The sequence below is a fragment of the Theropithecus gelada genome, chromosome 16, assembly GCF_003255815.1.
Source record: "Theropithecus gelada isolate Dixy chromosome 16, Tgel_1.0, whole genome shotgun sequence".
Classification (NCBI taxonomy): Eukaryota; Metazoa; Chordata; class Mammalia; order Primates; family Cercopithecidae; genus Theropithecus; species Theropithecus gelada.
Window position 1 is genome coordinate 10866901 of NC_037684.1, and position 22104 is coordinate 10889004.

Below are 22104 nucleotides of genomic sequence, written 5' to 3' on the forward strand. Positions count from 1 at the left end.
TGCCTAGAATAGTACCTTGTACATAATAGGCACTCAGTAAATGTGTACTGACTGACGTACTAATGACACTCAGTGCTATCAGGCATTCTCAACACAAATCATGCAAGACCAATTGCAGATTTATGTCTTTTCCATGTTGTGCTCACTGTGGGACATACATTTATTGAGTTAAATGGTGGGCATAATTTCTCATAGTATTTTAAATGCTTCCCTGTGTTTACTTATTTTTTTGACTGAGTGACTAATTCACTTAAGTTAAACACATATACCATGTAACTCTATTTTGTATGTGGATGTGTGTATAGATACATATAAATCAATTATAAAATGTTAGTATAATTGTTTAAATGTAAATGCGCATTAGGAGTTGTTTATTGAAGAAACAAAAGATCTGAGTTCAGTGTTCACTATTAGCACTGTATAGACTTCTGATTTTAATATTGAATCTCCTAGATTTGCAGTTCTCTGTTATCCCTTGCTTGCATTTATTTTGATGATCCTGTGGATTTGAGAGAGTGAAAAACAGTAATTCACACAATTCTTCAATTTCATGTTGATATCTTTAATAGAGATGTCACTAAAGATCAGAAAATGACCCTTTAACCCTGTTGAAAATGAAATGAGGCTGGGCACAGTGGCTCACACCTGTAATCTCAGCACTTTGGGAGGCTGAGGTGGGCGGATCATGAGGTCAGGAGATCGAGACTATCCTGGCTAACATGGTGAAAACCCATCTCTACTAAAAATACAAAAAATTAGCCAGGCGAGGTGGCGGGTTCCTGTAGTCCCAGCTACTCGAGAGGCTGAGGCAGGAGAATGGCGTGAACCCAGGAGGCGGAGCTTGCAGTGAGCCGAGATTGCACCACTGCACTCCAGCGTGGGCGACAGAGCGAGACTCCGTCTCAAAAAAAGAAGAGAAAATGAAATGAATGGAATATACTTAGAATTGCAGCTATAAGGACAGTTAGTGACTGAAAAAATAGGCACTTCCATCTTTCAAAGGAGGACTGTCTGTGCTAGTATTCTATTAGACAGTAAACCTAAGAAGTGATGTGGCAATTTAAAGCTAGCTGTGGAACAAGCTTCATTATGTATGCTTTGCTGTATCTTCTGGTTATATGACAATGGCCAATAATGAGTTAAAAACTATTTGTGCTTCACAGGGATACAGGTATTTATATCTGACCCCTCAAGATTATAAGAGAGTCAGTGCTCTCAACTCTGTCCATTGTGAACACGTGGAGGATGAAGGAGAATCCAGGTAGGTATATATGTATTGGAATAATTTGGTCATGACTAAAGAAAGGAGAATATGGTATTTTTTTCCTTATTGTACGGCTGTTCATAACCTTGAAGAACACTGAAGATAACATAATCTAGATGTCTTAGGTTTATATCCAGCTCTACCACTTATTAGCTGAAGAACCTTATTATTGATTGAAGTTTTGACGTTTATAATACTTAAGTCATTTTAGAAAAACTGAAACATGTAAACAATTATGAAGAAAAAAATAAAAATTAGCCACAATCCTACCTTCAGGCCACAATTATGAATTTATATTATACTCTTGCTGTCTTTTCTGTAGACTTATCTTTTTTCTATGTGATTGAGATTATAACAAGAATTTCTTTTATAATTTATCCTTTTCACTAAAAACTATTTTTGGGAAAATTTCCTGTATTCTTAAAACATTATTTAAGAATAGGATGCTTAATGGCTACATAGTATTTTATTATAATAAATATATTTGAACATTCAGACTATTTCTAATTTTTCACATCCCTGGGCTGAACCCCCTTAAGGGACATTTATATAAATTTCACATAAACTTTTAGGAATTAAAAGCTCTGATCATCCCTTTTTGCTTGATTTCTAGAAGTGAAATTACAGGTCAAAAAGTCAATTTTAAAGAGTTTTAAAAAATAATTTTAAATTGCCTTCCCAAGATTTGCATTCCTGTCAGCAGTATAGAATAGGATTTGTTTCCCTCTTTAATTTTTCTTCACCCCTGCCAACATTGATTATTGTCAAATAATAAAATGGAATAAAAACGGCAATTGTTATTTTAACTTGTATTTTTGACTCCCAGTGAAGTTGAACATTTTCATATAATCTATCTGCAAGTATTTTTAAGAATGTTAATTGCTCGGCCAGGTGTGGAGTTTCAGGTCTGTAATCCCAGCACTTTGGGAGGCTGAGGCAGGCAGGTAGCCTGAGGTCAGGAGTGCGAGACCAGCCTGGCCAACATGGAGAAACCTTATCTCTACTAAAAATACACAAATTAGCCAGGCCTGGTGATGCATGCCTGTAGTCCCAGCTACTTGGGAGGCTGAGGCAGAAGAATTGCTTGAACCCAGGAGGTGGAGGTTGCAGTGAGCTGAGATGACACCACTGCACTCCAGCCTGGGTGACAGAGCAAGACTCCATCTCAAAAAAAAGAAAAAAAAAGAAAAAAAAGTTCATTGCCCTAATACTATTTACTGAAAATTTATTTTTTTGTGTTTTTTTGTTCTGTCTACTCTTGGGCTAATACCACAGTATTTAAACTATTCTAGTGGGACAAATTTTCTCACATTTTAAATTTTTCCTCAAGTATTATTGGCTACTTTTGCTTTTTTTAATGTAGAGGGTTTTTGTTTTTTGTTTTTAGAGACAGGGTTTCACTCTGTTGCACAGGCTGGGATGCAGTGGTGTGATCATAGGTCACTGAACCCTCAAACTCCTGAGCTTAAGAGATTGTCCCATGTCAGCCTCCCAAGCAACTGGGACTATAGACAGGCGCCGTCACGCCCAGCTAATTTTTTTTTTTTTTTTTCCGAGATAGAATATTGCTACGTTCCCCAGGCTGGTCTCGAACTCCTGACCTCAATCCTCCCACCTCAACCTCTCAAGTAGCTGGGATTACAGGTGCAAGCCACTGTGTTTGGCTTGAGGCTCATGTTTTTCTAATTCCAAAAAAGTTTTCATAATGATTTTGATTCAGATTGCATTGAGTTTACACATTAATTTAAGAACTGGCATCTTCATAATACTAACTTTCCCCAAAAAGAGACATGGTATGTTTTTCCATTTGTATGAGTGGTTTTTTTGTTTTGTTTTGTTTTTACGTTTTGTAGTTTTCTTCATATAGGTTTTGCCAGAGGTTCCCAAACTTTCTTGGTTCATCGCATCCTTAGTGTTTCAGTAATTTTTTCATAGCACCCCTAGAGTATAAGATACACTTAATATTTCTGCTTATTAGGTAGTTAAACAATAAGTATTTGTGTCCTAATAACTTAATAATCATTTGAAAAAATTATATACGTAAATTGAAAAAATTTATTCTTAAATAATTACAGTTACTTACTAATGAGATATTTGTGTCAGCATAACATCTCAAACCTTGGAATCAGCTTGGATATAGCCACCCACCTTTCTTGTTCTTCATTGAGTTTTCACAGAAACTTCAAAAATCTAGCTTTGCAAAGACAGGACATTTTCAAAAGGAATGTAGCACTATTCTAACAAACTGTGAACTACTCTGAACTATCTAAAGCTAGTAGTTCACATAGGGTCACAGATATCACATATAATAGTGCTTCTCCCAAAAGTTTAAAATATCTTGTAATGCTTCTGGGAGTTCATCATGGTGCCTTGGGGCACAATATGGTTATGGTGAGATTCTGCCAATTTCTTCATGCTTATTTCTAAATAGTTTGCATTTTTTCTTGCTACTCTGAATGGGATTTTTCCCCTATGATATTTTTTAACTCTTCATTTCTGGAATCTATGAATATTGAGTTTGTTACAGGCAAATCTGGCTGGGTCCTTGAATATTTACGACTATATGGACCTTATACGAGCAGGCACACACACACACATATACGATTAATGTAGTTAATTAACCCCCTTAAGGGACAGTAGCTTCATTTCTGATATAACTTTAGGACAGAGTCTAGATACAGAACAAAAGGAAGAACTGGGAAATTATTGGATATTAGGAGAGGCTAAAAATAGAAAGACAGCAGAATCTGGGAAGCAGAGATGCAAAGTCACAGATCAACAGCAAGGGCAAAGAAAAAGAATTGATGGAGGGCTGGAAATGAAGAAGGGAGCAGGAAAATATGGGGCCAGGAGGAAGTATTTTAAGAGCCACTATGGGGTACTTATTTATTATTTCAATTTATAAAACTATGCCCACTGCCAAGCCTTCTGGGTATAGGTGGAACAATAAATAATATATGCCCATCTCTACTTTCAACTTTGTATTTTTCCTTTCTTTTATTAGTTACATTCCCCATCTCCCATTTCCCATTATCAGCTATCACTCCTAATCCCCTGCCAGGAAGACAGATGAGTGACTCCCACTAGATCCACAGGATGCTTTCTGGACAACTTGGTCAGCATTTCACTTCTACACACATTCCACCTGCCCCTCCAGAGGACATATCCAGGGACCCTTGTGTATATATTTGATATTTATGAAGGAGCAGGAATGAGAGTTCAGTATTTTGACCTTCGTTTCATCCCACCTTAGAAGAGGATTTTTGACTTGAGAAACTAAGCTGAGCATTCATTCTCCCTACCACTCTGTTTGGATATTCTCTTCCTATGTAAAATTGTCTAAAATTGTTCATATGATGCCTGTTGCTCATTACAGAGATATACATTGACCTTGCTTTTAAAAAATTTGTTCTAGAAAATAAGCAAGGGCATCCAAAATCTGAGGGCCATCTATAACGTCAAACCTTCTCCTTGTTTGCTTTAATTTAACTTTCTTGTCAACCCTTAGAGGTAGATATTATTATTCCCATTTTGTAGAAGTTATTATTATCTTTAGAGTCACACTCCTGCGTGTATCAGAGCAAGGATTTAAATCTCTCTGCTTGGCTGGGCATGGTGGCTCACGCCTATAATCCCAGCACTTTGGGAGGCCGAGGCGGGCGGATCACAAGGTCAAGAGATTGAGACCATCCTGGCCAACATGGTGAAACCCTGTCTCTACTAAAAATACAAAAATTAGCTGGGCATGGTGGCACACACCTGTATTCCCAGCTACTCGGGAGGCTGAGGCAGGAGAATTGCTTGAATCCGGGAGGCGGAGATTGCAGTGAGCCAAGATCATGCCACTGCCCTCCAGCCTGCTAATAGAGCGAGACTCCGTCTCAAAAAAAAAAAAAAGTCTATCTGCTTAATTCCAGATTTCGCTCTTCCTATTAAGCCATATTGCTTCCAGGTAAAATAGGCCCAAGCTAAGAAGGAAATACATATAAATGAAGAGTATAAAAGGAAGCACATAAAGCCCTGGTATTAAATATAAGCTTTCAATGCACTTTTAGCAGACTTTTAATGGTGATTATTATTTTAATGGCTTGTTGTTACTGTGTTTAACCTTCGTAATTTGACATGGCCATATCCAATAGGTACAAGATAACAGATATTATTGGGAAAGAAGAGGGAATTGGACCTGAGAACCTTCGAGGTTCTGGAATGATTGCTGGAGAATCCTCATTGGCCTATAATGAGATCATTACCATCAGCCTGGTAAATCTTTCCAGAATGTGAAATTTTTGAAGAGTTAGCTGTGTAGCTAGGTTTATTTTTTCTCTTATCACTGCTGTTCTGTCCCAAATGATTCTTGAAGATTGTGTGTCTACAGTTTTATTTTAATCACACATGATAATAGGAAGATCGGATAATATAAATAACTTAATTTTTCAAATAAACCCAGTACTTTGTTTTAGCTTTTAGTTTAACTTCTTTTTATTTTCTTCCTTTCTTCTCTTTTCCTTTTTTTTTTCTTTTTTTTTTTTTTTTTTTTTTGTGAGACAGAGTCTTGCCCTGTCACCAGGCTGGAGTGCAATGGCGTGATCTCAGCTCACTGCAACCTCCGCCTCCCGCGTTCAAGCAATTTTCCTGCCTCAGCCTCCTGAGTAGCTGGAACTACAGGCGCGTGCCACCATGCCCAGCTAATTTTCGTATTTTTAATAGAGACGGGGTTTCACCATGTTGGCCAGGATGGTCTCAATCTCTTGACCTCGTGATCCACCCGCCTCGGCTTCCAAAAGTGCTGGGAGTACAGGCAAGCCACCATACCCAGCCGCTCTTTCTTTTTTCTAAGAGACAGGGTCTTACTCTATCACCCAAGCAAGAGTACAGTGGTGCAATCATAGCTCACTGCAGCCTCTACCCCCTGGGCTGAAGTGATCCTCCTACCTCAGCTTCCAGGTAGCTAGGACTACAGGCATGTGCCACCACCTCCAGCTAATTTTTAAATTTTTTGTAGTGATGGGGGTCTCGCTATTTTGCCCAAGTTGGTCTTTTTTTTTTTTTTGAGACAGAGTCTCACTCTGTTGCCCAGGCTAGAGTGCAGTGGTGTGATCTCAGCTCACTGCAACCTCTACCTGCCGGGTTCAAATGGTTTTCCTGCCTTGGCCTCCCGAGTAGCTGGGATTATAGGCACGTGCCACGATGCCCAGATAATTTTTGTATTTTTACTAGAGACAGGGTTTCACCTTGTTGGCCAGGCTGGTCTCAAACTCCTGACCTCAAGTAATTCATCCGCCTCAGCCTTCCAAAGTGCCGGGATTACAGGTGTGAGCTTCCTCGCCCAGCCCCAAGGTGGTCTTGAACTCCTGGGCTCAAGCGATCCGCCCACCTCAGATTCCCAAAGTGCTAGGATGATAGGCATGAGTCCTTGCACGCAGCCTGAATTTTGCATCATTGTATTTTCTTTTCTTTGACCATGAAATTTTTTTGTGTGTGTTGTTATCAAACAGACTTCATAAAAAGCAATGTTTATTTCTGTTAATTTGGATTTTACTTATCTATGCCTTAGTTCTTACAGCTTCAGAGAGGACATAAATATGTGACATGTAGAATTTATTTTTTAAGGTGACGTGCCGGGCCATTGGGATTGGGGCTTACCTTGTCCGGCTGGGACAGAGAACCATCCAGGTTGAGAATTCTCACTTAATTCTAACAGGAGCTGGAGCCCTCAACAAAGTAAGTTTTTAGGGTTTTGAAGAAGTTTACATAGCTGATTGAAGATTATTTTGTGAATTCTTAATTCAAGATCCTGATTGGAAGGAAGCAGTTCAATCCATGCCTTCCTCAGTCTGTCTCTTCCCCTCTCCCTCCATCTTTTCTGCCCATTGACTTGCTTGCCTTTTTATTCATTCATTCATTTATTTCATTTCTCAACTATTTTGAGTACTTACTGTTTTCTAGGCACTGTTCCAAGCCCTGTGTATATGTTAGTGAACAAACTATATAAAACCACTGCTCCAAAGCACTTAACGTTTCAGTGTCATTGTGGAAAGACAGAATTAATTGAACGCTTCTGTTCTGTCCCTCCTCTCCTCTCTTTTTCTTAATCTATTAGTAAAAGATGTGAGGAGATCTGTACTCAGACATTGAGCTGTCTCTGATTCCAGCTGTGCTAGTTCCCATTTCAGACCTACATTATGAATTAGGTACTGGCCTAGGTGTTGAGACTATGAAGTTTTAATGATTTTGTGAAATCTGTAAATACACCTCTCGATAAGGGCACCGATGGTGGTCTCTTGTATATAGAAGAAATATTTGGCAAATATTGAGTGGGAAGATGGGTGAATGGATGCATGGATGGATTACTGGGAAAGAGTATGCATAAAGATTTATCTTCCCTTCCAAAGAAAGGTTTGTACTTTTAAAATCCAACTTTACAAGGGCTTTTCCAAGGGGGGAAAAATGGATGGTTGCAGTCACTGTTCGTAAGAGTGAAAACTATCTAAGAATACCTGAATATATAAAGGACAGTGCAGTTCTGACACCTTTGCAAGCATAGGAAAATTATTTTCTCCTCAGGGCCAGAAAAATGTAATGGAATAGTCTGAGGCTGACTGCCCTTGTGCAACTTATATAACCTCTCAACTCCTCAGCTTTCTTATCTGTCAAAGGGGGATAATAATTTAAACCTTTAAATAATGTGGAGCTCAAATGAGAAAACATAAGTAAAAGTACCGAGTTCTACTGGACATGCCTAGATTCCCAGCTACTCAGGAGGCTGAAGCAGGAGGAGAGGTTGAACCCAGGAGTTTGAATCCAGCCTGGACAACATAGTAAGACCCCATTTCTTAAAAAAAAAAAAAAAAAAAAAGTACCTAGTTCTTGGTGAAAAGTGTTGGCCCGCATTAAAATTTCAATTTCCGTTCCTCTCTCTAACATGATTTGGTGATTGAGCTAAAATTTCAGTTTCCCGTTCCTCTCTCTAACATGATTTGGTGATTGAGCTTATGGAGTTAATACACGTACTAAATTGTATCGGATATTACATTTGCTCTACTTGCGGGAACTTTTTATCAAGTCTTGACTTTCAAGTGTAAAGATAAGAATTAAGTGTTCTATCATTCCCATTTAGGAAAAAGTTGAAAATTCCATTGGTTTAATTAGATTTTGTGGATGTCAGAAATTAGAGGAATCATTTGATGTGATCAGCTTGCTCTCTGCATTCATATAAACTCTGTATCCTCCTCTGGGCTTGCTTTTTCTCACCAAGGAAAGGCACAGCAGTGCTAACAGTGGCGAACTTGGCTGTCTTCCTCCCTTTTTGGAGAGTAGCCTGGAAATAAAGGTTATGAACCACTACTATTAAAGATTATTATTGCAGTGGGAGAAACTGCTGAGAGTCTTAAGGTTGTTTTTTTTTAAGTTGCTCTTTTGGATACCTTCTTAGGATGAGATATTGATGAATGCTGAAGATAATTTTAGGTACCATTATCTATGAGAACAGAATGTTTGAAAGATTTTAAAAATTCTGTTCTCATAGATAATGGTACTTAAAAAACCTATATTTCCATGATGTTCCCATACCCAGTCAGAGAGCTAATTTCTGAAATGTATCTTCTTATATTGAGTTTCTTTCTCCCCCCTTCCCTGATACTATATTATATACAAAGAATATTACAAAAAGCAGATGTTGGGTTTTTGGTTTTGTTTTGCTTGAAAACTTGCTAGTTGAATTTCATTTGTGCCATGAAGAGACATTAGAGATTGATTTCTTAAAATCTGACTGAATTGTTCTAATCAAATTCATTATATTCACCTTCATAGCTTACAGGGCTGCTTGTTAAAAGAAAAGCTTAGTTACAGGGTGAAAGACAAATAAAGCTATAGCTTTAACTTACCAAACAACGCTCACTTCTAAAAGGACATGATTGTTTTTAGCTGAAGGGAGTGATCAGATACAGAGGTTACCTAATGTTGCTCTGCCTGCTTCACTATATTCATGTCAGCTCCTCTTAAGTATACAGCTGTGCTGCTGAAGACACCCGATTTCATGCAAATTCATTCAGAATGTCCTATCAGCCCCTTTGCCTATCAGGTATGAAAAAGGAAACTACCATGCTCAGATGGCTTCCTCTGACTCACTCCTTGTGCGTGTTGCCTTTGTGTGTGCTGGTGTCTTTCTTCATCTCTGTTTGCCTTTCTTTCTGTAGGTATCTCTCTGTATTGTGTACTCTGGGTGTGTGCAAGTCACCCTGAGTGCATGTCTCTTTCCGTGTGGGTGCTGATCTTTCTGTCTCTTTGTGTCTGTGTCTTGCATATGGATCCCCCTCTTTCTCTGTCTGTGTGCCTCCCTGAGTGTCCATGTGTGAGAAAGTCTTTGTGTATTGGAAACATTGTAGAGCCTCCTTTCTTAAGCCTTGGTGCTCATAGTATGTACCTGTGTAAAGTGGAAATGTAGGAGACATATGCAAGCCTATATACAGTCTTAGATTGTAAATATTTGACCCCTACCTTTTTGAGTCTTCATCCTTTATGTTAAACATTGGGGTGAAGAATAAGGAGTGGGGGTGTTCAGAGGTTGTAGGGGGAAAAAATCTTGTGTGTGCAAGTGCCGATCCCGTTGACCCCTTTGAAAATTGAAATAATGATAATGCGCGTCTCCTGACTGCATCAAAGTATCAGCACATCAAAAGCCAGGAGGCATGAAATGCAAATGATAAAGTGAAAGCAGATGGATTGTGCATGATCGCCTGATGCCCAATGAATTTTAAAAGGTGCTGGTTTGCAGGAAGGGGGGGTTGGGGGGTTTTAGGGGGGACTGAAATAAACACGTTATCCCTGCAATTTTTTTTTTTTTTTGTTCTTGATGCTCACTCCTGACAATATTTTTTCACACTTGAGTGAACACCCTCTCTCTCTCTCTCTCTACCTCTCTCCCCCTCCCCCTCCCACTCTCTCTCTCTCTTTCTGTCTACTCTCCAACTCCCCCCCTCTGCCCCCCCCTCCCCCCACCTCTTACATGTCTCAGGTCATGTCGCTGCAGCTCCGGTGGAAATAATAAGATATAAACCACGAGGTTGTTATTTGCATAGAAATAGCATGGAGCCCCAGGCAGCAAGGGAGAAGGACACAGGGATCATTTGTCTAAAATTGTAATGAAAACTTTTGCTGAGGCAGAGATTTTTAAAAACTTACTTTCTCCCTGCTTTTCCCCTTTCTTCCCCTACCCGCCAAACCCCATCATTGATTTTACTTAACATGCTTCAGTTTGAAGAGAAAAGATTGACACTCCACATATCATACTCCCATAATGCAGCAACCTGTAAATTGTTTGTTCCTTTAATAGATATGAAGCTGAAGAGACATGCATTTTCAACCTAATACACTGCATGTGTGCGCCAGGCTTTTATGGCTATACTCCATCTCGGCATACACATGATGTTGCCTGTCGCTAGCCTGTTTTTAATTAGTTTACACCTTCCTATCTTTTGCTTCCAAAGACTCTTACTTTTTAAAGGATTTCTTTTTATAGCCAACAGTAGTAACCTTCATATAAAATAAATATTTTCTGGTGTTTTCCTGTTTTTTTACTTTTGGTGGTTTTTCTGTATACTTACATGTTTTATTCATGGACGCCATCCTTTGCCACTGTGTCTTTTATTCCAAAACCAGGAAGTGCTTCCCACCTTTGTATTTTTATCCTTTTCCCCCTGTGAACTCACTATTTATATATCTTCTTTCCATGTCTATCTTGCTTTGTTGCCTGCAGTTATTTGTAAAATATTCAAAATATTACCCAAATTGAGAAGAGACGTAGTATCTGGATTTTATTGACATTTGACATTAGAACTAAAGGCAGTAGGCTGGTGATTAGAAGCAGCCCAAGGGGGTTTACTTGAAATTCAATCAAGAATATCTGTCTGGTTCCTTGCTATCTTCTGGAATGGGTTAATGGTATCAGGGCTATATTTCGTAGACAGGAAGACAAAACCAATAGAAAGGAAAATGACTTAGTTTCATTGACAGAGACTAGATCAGGGTCAGAACATGAACTTTCATGTCCCTAAGTTTCATTGAAGAAAGCTCAGGCCTCTTTGCTTAGTGGTCTGTAAAGCCTAAAAGAAGGTGGTCTGGTTGTTTTCCTGTTTGTCCAAATGTCGTGAGAATGATGACATTAAGAAGAGAAGTTTCTAGGGGCTTGCTATTTCATGTCGCTCAAGGTAGCAGATCCTAACTCTCGGAATTGTAGGCTGTGGGTGACAGATTCCTTAAAATGCCTCACTGCGTGGCAGACCTGATGTGCGTGGCAGATTACCCTGCTTGAAGGGAGTCATGCTGTCCTGGCAAAGGCAGTAACCTGTGTACTTGGGGAACTGGTAAAGATACACCCTTAAGGAGCTGAGATGATTGCAGAGTCATAAACTCTTAAGTCTATGTGCCACTGGACATTTGCAGAGATGATCATACTCACTTCCCCCCCCCCACCACTCTTCCTTTCAGTTTCCTTTTTATTTTTTTTCCTCCCTTTCCTGTTAAAAGTATTAGTATGTTTAACATAGTGTTAGGTGACAGATAAGCTGGAAGAACTAGTATTGTAAAGGAACACTGATGTATACTGGAGCCTACTAGCTCTCAATCCATTGCCCCAGACTTGGGGAGAGAGAGCACATTCTGTGTCCAGAGAAATAAGAATATGCAGTTTATGGTTGTCCTCTGGACATTAACTGCCTGTGAAGGTAAGGCATATGCCAAAGGCAGTGATAGATTCACCAGGAGATGATATGTGACTTTCTTGTATTTTAAAGCTCTGCTTCTGTTTTAGAAAAAAATATCCTATACTGTCATCTCCCTTAGCGAGATCAGGACCCTATTTTCACTGAATCTGCAAGAAAAAAGAAATTATGTGATGGGTATGACTAGGGCCGTTAGTTTGGTAGGGGGGCTAATTCTGCTAATCTTGCTTTTGAGACTTGGTGCAAGTAAGTTATATTTCTCTCTGGTTCTCATATACGTATTTTTCTGCAGCTATGCAGTATGAAATGTGAAGTTGTCATAGCTGACTCTGTTGGGCACAGTACCAGAGTTCCTCTCATGAGTGGGAATTGTCTGTTACACCAGGAACCTGCACTGTACAGTCTCCATGCTTACCCATGACTCTGTGACATACAACGTGAAAGTCATGGACGCTCAAGAAGGGAAGGAGAGATTACTTAGCTCTCACTGTGGGGCGGGCAACGTTGTAACTTTCACATAACTTAAAGAGGTTATGATAGAGACAGCGCCGGGACAAGTGAGAGCCAGAAGGGCACTGGGCGACTCTGTGCCTTGCTGAGGAAAAATAACTAAACATGGGCAAAGGAGATCCTAAGAAGCCTAGAGGCAAGATGTTATCATACGCATTTTTTATGCAAACTTGTTGGGAGGAGCATAAGAAGAAGCATCCAGATGCTTCAGTCAACTTCTCAGTTTTCTAAGAAGTGCTCAGAGAGGTGGAAGACCATGTCTGCTAAACAGAAGGGAAAATTTGAAGATATGGCAAAGGCAGACAAGATCCATTACGAAAGAGAAATGAAAACCTATATCCCTCCTAAAGGGGAGACAAAAAAGAAGTTCAAGGATTCCAATGCACCCAAGAGGTCTCCTTTGGCCTTCTTCCTGTTGTATTCTGAGTATCACCCAAAAATCAAAGGAGAACATCCTGGCCTGTCCATTGGTGATATTGCGAAGAAACTGGGAGAGATGTGGAATAACACTGCTGCAGATGACAAGCAGCCTTATGAAAAGAAGCCTGCGAAGCTGAAGGAAAAATACGAAAAGGATACTGCTACATATTGAGCTAAAGGAAAGCCTGATGCAGCAAAAAAGGGAGTTGTCAAGGCTGAAAAAGCAAGAAAAAGAAGGAAGATGAAGAGGATGAGGAGGAGGAAGATGAAGATGATGATGATGAATAAGTTGCTTCTAGCACAGATTTTTTCATGTCTATAAAGCATTTAACCCCCCTGTATACAACTCACTCCTTTTAAAGAAAAAAATTGAAATGTAAGGCTGTGTAAGAATTTTTTAAAACTGTATGGTGTCTTCTTTTGTATAGTTAACACACTACCAAATGTGTCTTTAGATAGCCCTGTCCTGGTGGTATTTTCATAGCCACTAACCTTGCCTGGTATAGTATAGGGGTTGTAAATTGGCATAAAAATTTAAAGCAGGTTCTCGTTGGTGTACAGCACAAGTAAGTTATATATGGGGAGAGTAGTTTTTTCATTTTCAATTGTCTCTGATGCAGCTTATATGAAACAATTGTTCTGTTAACTGAATACCACTCTGTAATTGCAAAAAAAAAAAAAGGTTGCAGCTGTTTTGTTGGCATTCTGAATGCTTCTAAGTAAATACATTTTTTTAAAATTAGTTTAAAAAAAAAAAAAAAGATGTTATGAGCATGGGGAGGCTAGAGCCAGGCTGCCTAGGTTTAATTCTTGGCTCCGCCACCTACTAGTTGTGTGACCTCGGGCAATTTATTTAACCTCTCTGGGTTACAGTTTTATTAACTGTAAAAGAGGGGATAATAATAGTATCTATGTACCAGAGTCGTCGTGAGAATTAAATGAGCCAAAATAGGTAAAACATTGGCACTGCCATAGTCTTCTCTAAGGTGCATTTAGGGTTCCTCTCATTGCAATTTCTTATCTGGTTCTGGAAAGGAAATACAAACACATTATTCTCTATACTTTCTGATTCTTTGAAGGCAAAAATTCCTTCAAGAAAATGTTAGATGACAGTCCTCACTTGGCAGTACATTCATGTATTGACTTTCCCAATAGATGTATCTAACGACAATCAATGCTCTTTGGAAAGCCATTAACGTGAGAGGCACGATGTTCGGTCATGACAGGGTAGTATATATGTCAGTCATCTGTCTACAAGAGTCCCCAAGGACTTGTTGATACGATAGCTCATAATCACTCTAAGGATCAGTCTAGCAATTTGCATTTTTAAAAGTCCCTAACTACCTATTTTCACAATAGACAGTCCCTGTACTCCCATAGCTCCAGATGGGATCACTCTCCTTTCTAAAGAGGGCATTTTAACTTCCTTTCTGAGTAATCCTTGCTTTAGCATTATGAATGAGTCCTCAGAAAGTATTGCTCAATGGACAGATCTCCCTAATATTCAAGCGCTCCCTCCCCACACATAAAATATTGGTAAATCTGGCCCCATTTAGGGGGATTGTTTTGTTTGTTTTTCATTTGATACTCCTCAAATTTGATAGAAAACTATACCTGGTTATGTTTGACTCTATTAGTGTGCCTTAGTGACCTGCCAGCAATCCTGAGTGCTCTGGTTTGGAGATCTTACAGGGTGGAATCGCCACACAGACCTCCACTACAGAAGTTGCCTCTGACTCTGAGAGAGCCCATGCATGTATGGTGGCTTAGAGTCTAAGAATTTGGGAGACCCTACAGCAAGTACCAGTCCAGAGCTTCTGGATACAGTGAAAGCTCTGAGACCCTGTTTGGGGCATTGAATGCAGACTCAGGAATTATCATGTTTGACAACCTATTATGAATGTGCTCAAACTTTCTGGAGTTACAGAACCTTTAGATTTAAAAAAAAAAAAAAAAAAAAACTGCCAGGCATGGTGGCTCATGCCTGTAATCCCAGCACTTTGGGAGGCAGAGGCAGACGGATCACCTGAGGTCAGTGGTATGAGACCAGCCTGACCAACATGGTGAAACCCTGTCTCTACTAAAAATACAAAATTAGCCAGGCATGGTGGCACACACCTGTAATCCCAGCTACTCGGGAGGCTAAGGCAGGAGAATCACTTGAACCTGGGAGGCAGAGGTGGCAGTGAGCCAAGATTGCACCATTGCACTCCAGCCTGGGCAAAAACAGCAAAACTCCATCTCAGAAAAAAACAAACAACAACAACAAAAACTTTTGATCATTATTCTCCCTGCCATTTACTAGGTAAGCAACTTTGGGCTTTAATCTATTTAGATGTTAGTTTCCTCTTTGTGAAATGGAAGGCATAATACATTTCCCATTTTAAAGTAGAAAATCTGGTTGGTGTGGTAATCCTGTAATACCAGCACTTTGGGAGGCCAAGAAAGGAGGATGGCTTAAGGCCAGGAGTTCAAGACCAGCCTGGGCAATATAGCAAGAAGCAAGACCCCCTCTACAAAATAATTAAAAAATTAGCCAGGTATGGGGATGCCTGAGATGGGGAACTGTGGAACCTTTGGCAGTGGCATCCAGGGCTGGGACTGTGTCTGTGAACAAGGCCTGGCCCCCACAGAGCTCATGGAGGCAAGGCCCAGGGCAAGGAATGGATGCCTATGACCAAGTTGGGCTGCCTGGTCAAGGACATGAAGATCAAGTCCCTGGAGGAGATCTATCTCTTCTCCCTGCCCATCAAGGAGTCTGAGATCATTGACTTTTTCCTGGGGGCCTCTCTCAAGGATGAGGTTTTAAAGATTATGCCAGTGCAGAAGCAAACCCACGCTTGCCAGCGCACCAGGTTCAAGATGTTTGTTGCCATCAGGGACTACAATGGCCATATTGGTCTGGGTGTTAAGTACTCCAAGGAGGTGGCCACTGCCATCCATGGGGCCATCATCCTGGCCAAGCTCTTCATTGTCCCCATGCACAGAGGCTACTGGGAGAAGAAGCCCCACACCATCCCTTGCAAGGTGACAGGTGGCTGTGGCTCTGTGCTGGTGCGCCTCATCCTCGCGCCCAGGACACTGGCATTGTCTCGGCCCTGGTGCCCAAGAAGCTGCTAATGATGGCTGGTATTGATGACTGCTACACGTCAGCCAGGGGCTACACTGCCACCCTAGGGAACTTTCCCAAGGTCACCTTTGATGCCATCTCTAAAACCTACAGCTACCTGACCCCTAACCTCTGGAAGGAGACTGTATTCATCAAGTCTTCCTGTCAGGAATTTGCTGACCACCTCATCAAGACCCACACCAGAGTCTCCATGCAGGGGACCCAGGCTCCAACTGTGGCTACAACACAGTTTTTACATAAGACAAATAAAATGAATTAAGCCTGTTTTTTGTTTTTTGTTTTTTAAGTAGAAGACTGGAGGGTCTCTTAATCTTAAATTCTCTTCAATGTCTAGTATTCTGTGATGTTATAAAGATGCATATTGATCTGTAGCCAGGGAACTGTTTTAGGCTGGGGAGTGAATAGATAGGGAGTGGGGAATTTTAAAAGTTATTGCATATTAGAGTATTATGTATTAAATTACATATTAGTGATATGTAAAATTATTACATACTCATGCGACCAGGAATGGAAGTTGGAGAGCATAATGATTTAAAAGTTTTTAAATTTTGTTTCTTGTCCAGATCACAGAAAAATAAGCACTATATGTTGTTCACAATCACGAGTGTCTGTAGAATTATAAATCTTGAGAGTGGGAGGATCCTCAAAAGTTCAACCACACAATTGTTGCTTGAGTTTCCTCTGTGACACCATTGCTAAATATTCACCCAATTATGTGTGAAAAATTCAGCTGAATGGGAGCTCAGTACTTTTGGAACCAATCCCATTCATCTATGTATTCATCTGTGAGTTCTTTTTTCTATTTGGCTAAAGTCTGTTTCCCTGTACACAGAGACAGATCACTCTTTAAAGGTAGAGTTCAAATTTAACAAAGAAATGCCCAGTTTTATATGACCAACTGGAAATTGAATGGAACCAAAATCTTTCTCATGTACTTTTGTGTTCAGAGTCTGGTCTTGTCTCAAGAACAAATGTAGTGAAGATGAAAATGCTATTCCAACATAGAAAAGAAATTGGATTCATAAATAACTTTGCCAGTCAAAAATGTGAAATAAGTAGAAGAAACAAGGGAAACAGTTAAAACTTAATTCCACTTGAAAGTACTCCTTAGAACCTTAGGGGTCTCCTGCAGTGTCATGCAGTACCTTCGGAGCCTGATTATCTCCTGCTTTCTCCTCTCCTGCCTTGTTGAAAGTCAAGATCCTGATAGAAGGTTGGAGGATAGTTCTTTTTGACTGCTGTATTTGTAGATACCAGCTAAAACTCATTGGGTCCAAGGTTTGGTGGAATCAGTAAAGGTGATGTAGACGTAGGTACTCAAACCCTAAGGGTACACAAACACAAGCTAAACTGCTAGAATGTATTACCCTCTTGCCTCAGTGAACAGTCTCTGGCTCACTTCATCCATGTGGACCTTCATTATATCTCTACCCTATATCCATTGTCCATTTCCACCTCCAGGGTTCTGATGTGTCCTGAGTATTAGAATGAAGAAATGCCTCTACCTCACACTTTGGGTGGCATGTAGGGTCTCTGCACTCTGTCTCTAATAAAACATCGTCCCTGAACTCAAGCTAAGGGCCCACTTAGCTCTGTACACACGGTTCCTTTGACAGATTGGTTTCTTCGTCGTCTTCATTTTCTATTCAGTGGTGTGTTACAACTTCATATGTTGAATTTTATTCACCTTTCTCTCTTTCTACATGTATTCATAGCTTTGTCTTTGCAGATCAGTGCTCACTTGAAGCTTTGCTCCTCTGTCAGCCCCTCTCCTCTCTTCAACCTTTCTTTTCCTCCAACCCCAGCCTGAAGCCCAAGTAAATTAGCTTCTCACCCCTGCCCCCTAGTTTTAAAAAAAAATGCCATACTCCTCCAACAGTGTCTATTCTTGGATTTGCAGTCAGCAACCATCTCCAATAACCATCAGGCTGTCAGCTTTGCAGCTCCCTACCACCTCCCACCTCCCCCATCACTCACCAGAGGAAAAAGAGAGCCAGAGCAAGAGCTTGAAATATATCATGCAATAGTGTATCATGAATTTGTTGTGAATCACAGTGGTGAAGCAGGTTTATTTATTTCTGAGACCTTAAATCAATACAAAGTAGGTCTCTTAGTTCTGAAGCTGGGATGGAGTGTGAAAAAATGAGCCCATTGTACTCTTAAAACTTTGGGGAAAGGAGATGACAGCTATATAATTCCATTTACCAGGCACTAGGGGCTTTAATGTGAAGGTGACAGGGAGCTCTTTGTGCATTTAGAGCACCATATCTTCTAAATAAAAGATCTGTAGACTTGATAGTGGAGCATAGCTCCAAGTTTAATAATCTCCAAGCATTAGACCGAGCCAATATGTTCCCAAGTCAGAGAGGTCCCCCCTAAACACTCATAAATTAAAAGTGCAAGAACCGCACATGTTGGTAGATTAGAAATGCAAGGACTCCAGTCTTTTCTAGAAAGAAGACAGAGCTGGGCTCTAGCTGTGCACAGACTGGTCTGTGAATATGATAAAGAAGCGGAAATGAGACTGTTTAGAAACCTGACTCCTAGCTGTTCATCATTCTAGGGAATGTTCCCTGTGCATGGATCCAAATCTAGCTATGTCCCTTCTCATTCAGATTGACCATCATCACACAGTCTAATCAGCTAATGTACATAGTCAGGAGTGTTGAATTATGAAAGGAGAAGCTTAAAGAGCTTTTTAGATTGAACTACAGATTACCATGCCTGGGCTTCAAGATTTTCTGGCTGATTTTTGACCGGTTCCTAAATTTAATGTCTCAGTGTCTGGGGTTTAAGCCTTTTAAAATAGTATGCGCATCTAAGAAATTGACAAATCAGTGTTGGTAAGGAAAAGAACTCACCCAAATTTAACCAACAGCTTAAGATGCAAATATGAGAAGTCAAGATCATTGGAACATGTAATCAACTTTTGAGTATCTTCATTTTCTACCTGACCCATTGGTAAAATATGCCTTTCTCAATAGATAAAGCAGATTTATGCAGCTCAGAAGAGCACTCCTAACATAATATGACTTTATAGTACTTAGAATTACTAGTTTAATTTTAACCCATATAAAGAATTTTGACAGGGGGAGGGAGGGAAGAGAGCATCTACATTGGGGAAAACTAAAAAGGTAGGAAAATTGAACCACTCCTTTTGCTTCAGAAAGCCACTACACATTATAACACTAATATGAAAGACTTATTTTGCTTACAGTAGTTTAACTTGCTGAACATACTAATCAGTTGAGTTTTTATAGAATGCATAGAACTGTGGTAGATCACATGCATTTATTGCATGCCTGTTAGGTATAAAGCTGTTCTTATGCTGTGGCAATACAAAGATGATTCCTGGTTTCATGGAGCTGAAATTTAGCTAAAAGACAATAATAGGCTTTTCATGTGTTCTAAAGGAAAAAATAAAATTGCTGCCCACCAGATGTCAATGAGAAAACACGAACCAAAAGGCCACAGCAATAACAAGTCAGTGCTACTCCCCTAAGAGCCAGGCCCTGCAAACACTAGACTCTTGGGACCTGGCCAATGCAGTCAGTCACAGCCTATTCAGTAAAACCAGTAGAAGGCGACTGACAAACAGGGATTTTTTTTAAAAGTTTTCCATCTTTAGAAAATACATAATCTGATAAAAGACTGGTATCCAGAATATATAAAGAATTCTCAAACTCAATAAGAAAACAACCCAGTAATTAAAAACATGGGCAAGAAATTTGAACAGACATTTCACCAAAGCAAATATAAGGATGGTAAATAAGCACATGAAAAGATGCTTATATTAGTCATTAGGGAAATGAAAATTAAACCATAGCTTGACACCACTAAATGGTTTTGTTTTTTGTTTTTTGTTTTTGTTTTTGTTTTTTTGAGACGGAGTCTTGCTCTGCCGCCCAGGCTGGAGTACAGTGGTGCGATCTCGGCTCACTGCAACGTCCATCTCCTGGGTTCAAGTGATTCTCCTGCCTTAGCCTCCCAAGTAGCTGGGACTACAGGCACGTGCCACCATGCCCCGGCTAATTTTTTGTGTTTTTAGTAGAAATGGGATTTCACTGTGTTACCCAGGATGGTCTCAATCTCCCTACCTCATGATCCGCCTGCCTAGGCCTCCCAAAGTGCTGGGATTACAGGTGTGAGCCACTGTGCCCAGCCTAAATGTTTGTTTTTTTAATGTTTGACAAATACCAAGTGTTGATGAGGATTCAGGACAGCTGGAACTCTCATAAATTGTTGGTGGGAATGCAAAATGGCACAGCCACTTTGAAAAAGGTTGGGCTTTTTTTAAAAGCTGTGCACAGATGTCTACAGCAGCATTATTTATAATCCTCCAAAAGTGAAAACAGCCCAAATGTACACCAACAAGCTAATGGGTGACCAAGTTGTGGTACTTCCATAAAATGGAATACTACTCAGGAATAAAAATAAACTACTGATACCTGCATCAGCATGCATGAGGCTCAGATGCAATATGCTAACTGAAAGAAGCTAGATTCAAAAGGCTATATACTGTATGACTCCATTTATGTAACATTCTAGAAAAAGTAAAACTATTGGAACAAAAAGATCAATGGTTGTTAGGGGTGGAGGGAGGGGATGATTACAAGGGAACATGAGGAGACTTTGGGATGATGAAAATGCTATCTTGATTATTGTGGTGGTTATATGACTATGTGTATTAAAATTCACAGACTTGTATACCTTATGATGGACAGTTTTGCTATATGAAAATTATACTTCAATAAACCAGACTTTATTTAAAATGTTTACAAACTGGCTGGGCAAGGTGGCTTATGTCTGTAGTCCCAACACTTTGGGAGACTGAGGCGAGAGGATTGCTTGAGGCCAGGTCTTCGAGACCAGCCTAGACAACATAGCAAGACTTTGTCTCTACAAAAAAAAAAAGAATTTATCGTCAGAAATCTCAAGTCCCAAGCCTGTGCTTCTTCTCATACATTTAGCAAGCAAACTATTGTGTGGCTCCTCTCTACCTTTTTACATTACAGATGAGTCTCTGTTCCTTACCCACTTCACCTTCAAATCCTTATTGTCTTTGTGCTGTCTAATTCATTCCTCTGTTCTCCAGTGAGCCCTGCACTTCAGTAAAGAGATGTCTTCCAGTGTTATTTCTGACCTATATTCAGCCTTTTTTTTGGCTGTTTCTTTTCCTTCCACTGACAGCACCATCCCTTTGCCCCAGTTTATACTTCAGCATACCTGATCACTTCATAATTTGCTGCTTATAGAGAGATTTTTGGTCTTATAGCAGATGGTCTTGAATCCAACTGTGGCTCATGTCAGAGGCTTTTCTCTCCTCTGCCCACAGTATGTCACTGAGCCCCTTCTCTACCCCAACCCTAGCCTAGGACCTACCAGCCAGCACTCCAGTTTGCCAGTGACAATAGTGGCAATAAAGGTGGGGAAAAATTATAACCCTGTGCTTATGTATTAAGAAACTGTATTTTGCAACCCCCAAATAATCTTGGTAGTCACCTAGGTCCTGATTCCATCTCCCTAGAGATTTAATTCCATTCATCCTTGGATATATTCCTGAAGAAACATTTACATGGTGATATGTGCAGCACCACTTAAAATTGTTAATTGGAGATTGAATTACTTGTCAGATTTTTAAAATGTAGTCCTCTCAGGTCAGGGAGGAGGATATTAGCTGCACTAAGTAGATGAGCTATTGCATTTTTTTCTTCTCCTTTTTTCTCTCCTCCTCCCTTTTCCTCTCTCTCATCCTTCCTTCTTTCTTTTGTTCCTATTTTACCACTTTTCTCCTACTCCTGCTTATTCTTTTTCATATCTGTTCTCTTTCAGCTTTAGCCAACTTTTATCAATAACCTGACAGATCCCAGAGTGACTTTAATATCTAGAATCATGGATGAAGTCCAGTGATGACAATTACTCAGTAAATTTACAGTACCCCTCCTCAAATCCTTTTGAGAATGGAAATGTCCTAATAAGAAGGAGGATTGCAGCGAGGACTCAGCTTCTGTGGCCTAATTCTTAGATGCAGGAGGAATTTTGTATTCCCTGCTTCCTTAAAT

General features: G+C 40.0%; 1 protein-coding gene and 1 pseudogene across 4 annotated transcripts in view; both read left to right on the plus strand.

The window, feature by feature from the left end:
- ACACA (acetyl-CoA carboxylase alpha) overlaps positions 1-22104 on the plus strand; it is a 326928-nt gene that overhangs the window by 255558 nt on the left and 49266 nt on the right. For all 4 annotated transcript variants that reach the window (XM_025361321.1, XM_025361319.1, XM_025361320.1 and 1 more), the window contains 3 exons: positions 1164-1261; positions 5404-5524; positions 6875-6985. In XM_025361321.1, coding sequence (XP_025217106.1) covers positions 1164-1261; positions 5404-5524; positions 6875-6985 — 330 coding nt within the window. The remainder of the gene's footprint in view (positions 1-1163; positions 1262-5403; positions 5525-6874; positions 6986-22104) is intronic.
- Positions 12598-13200, plus strand: LOC112609028 (annotated as a pseudogene).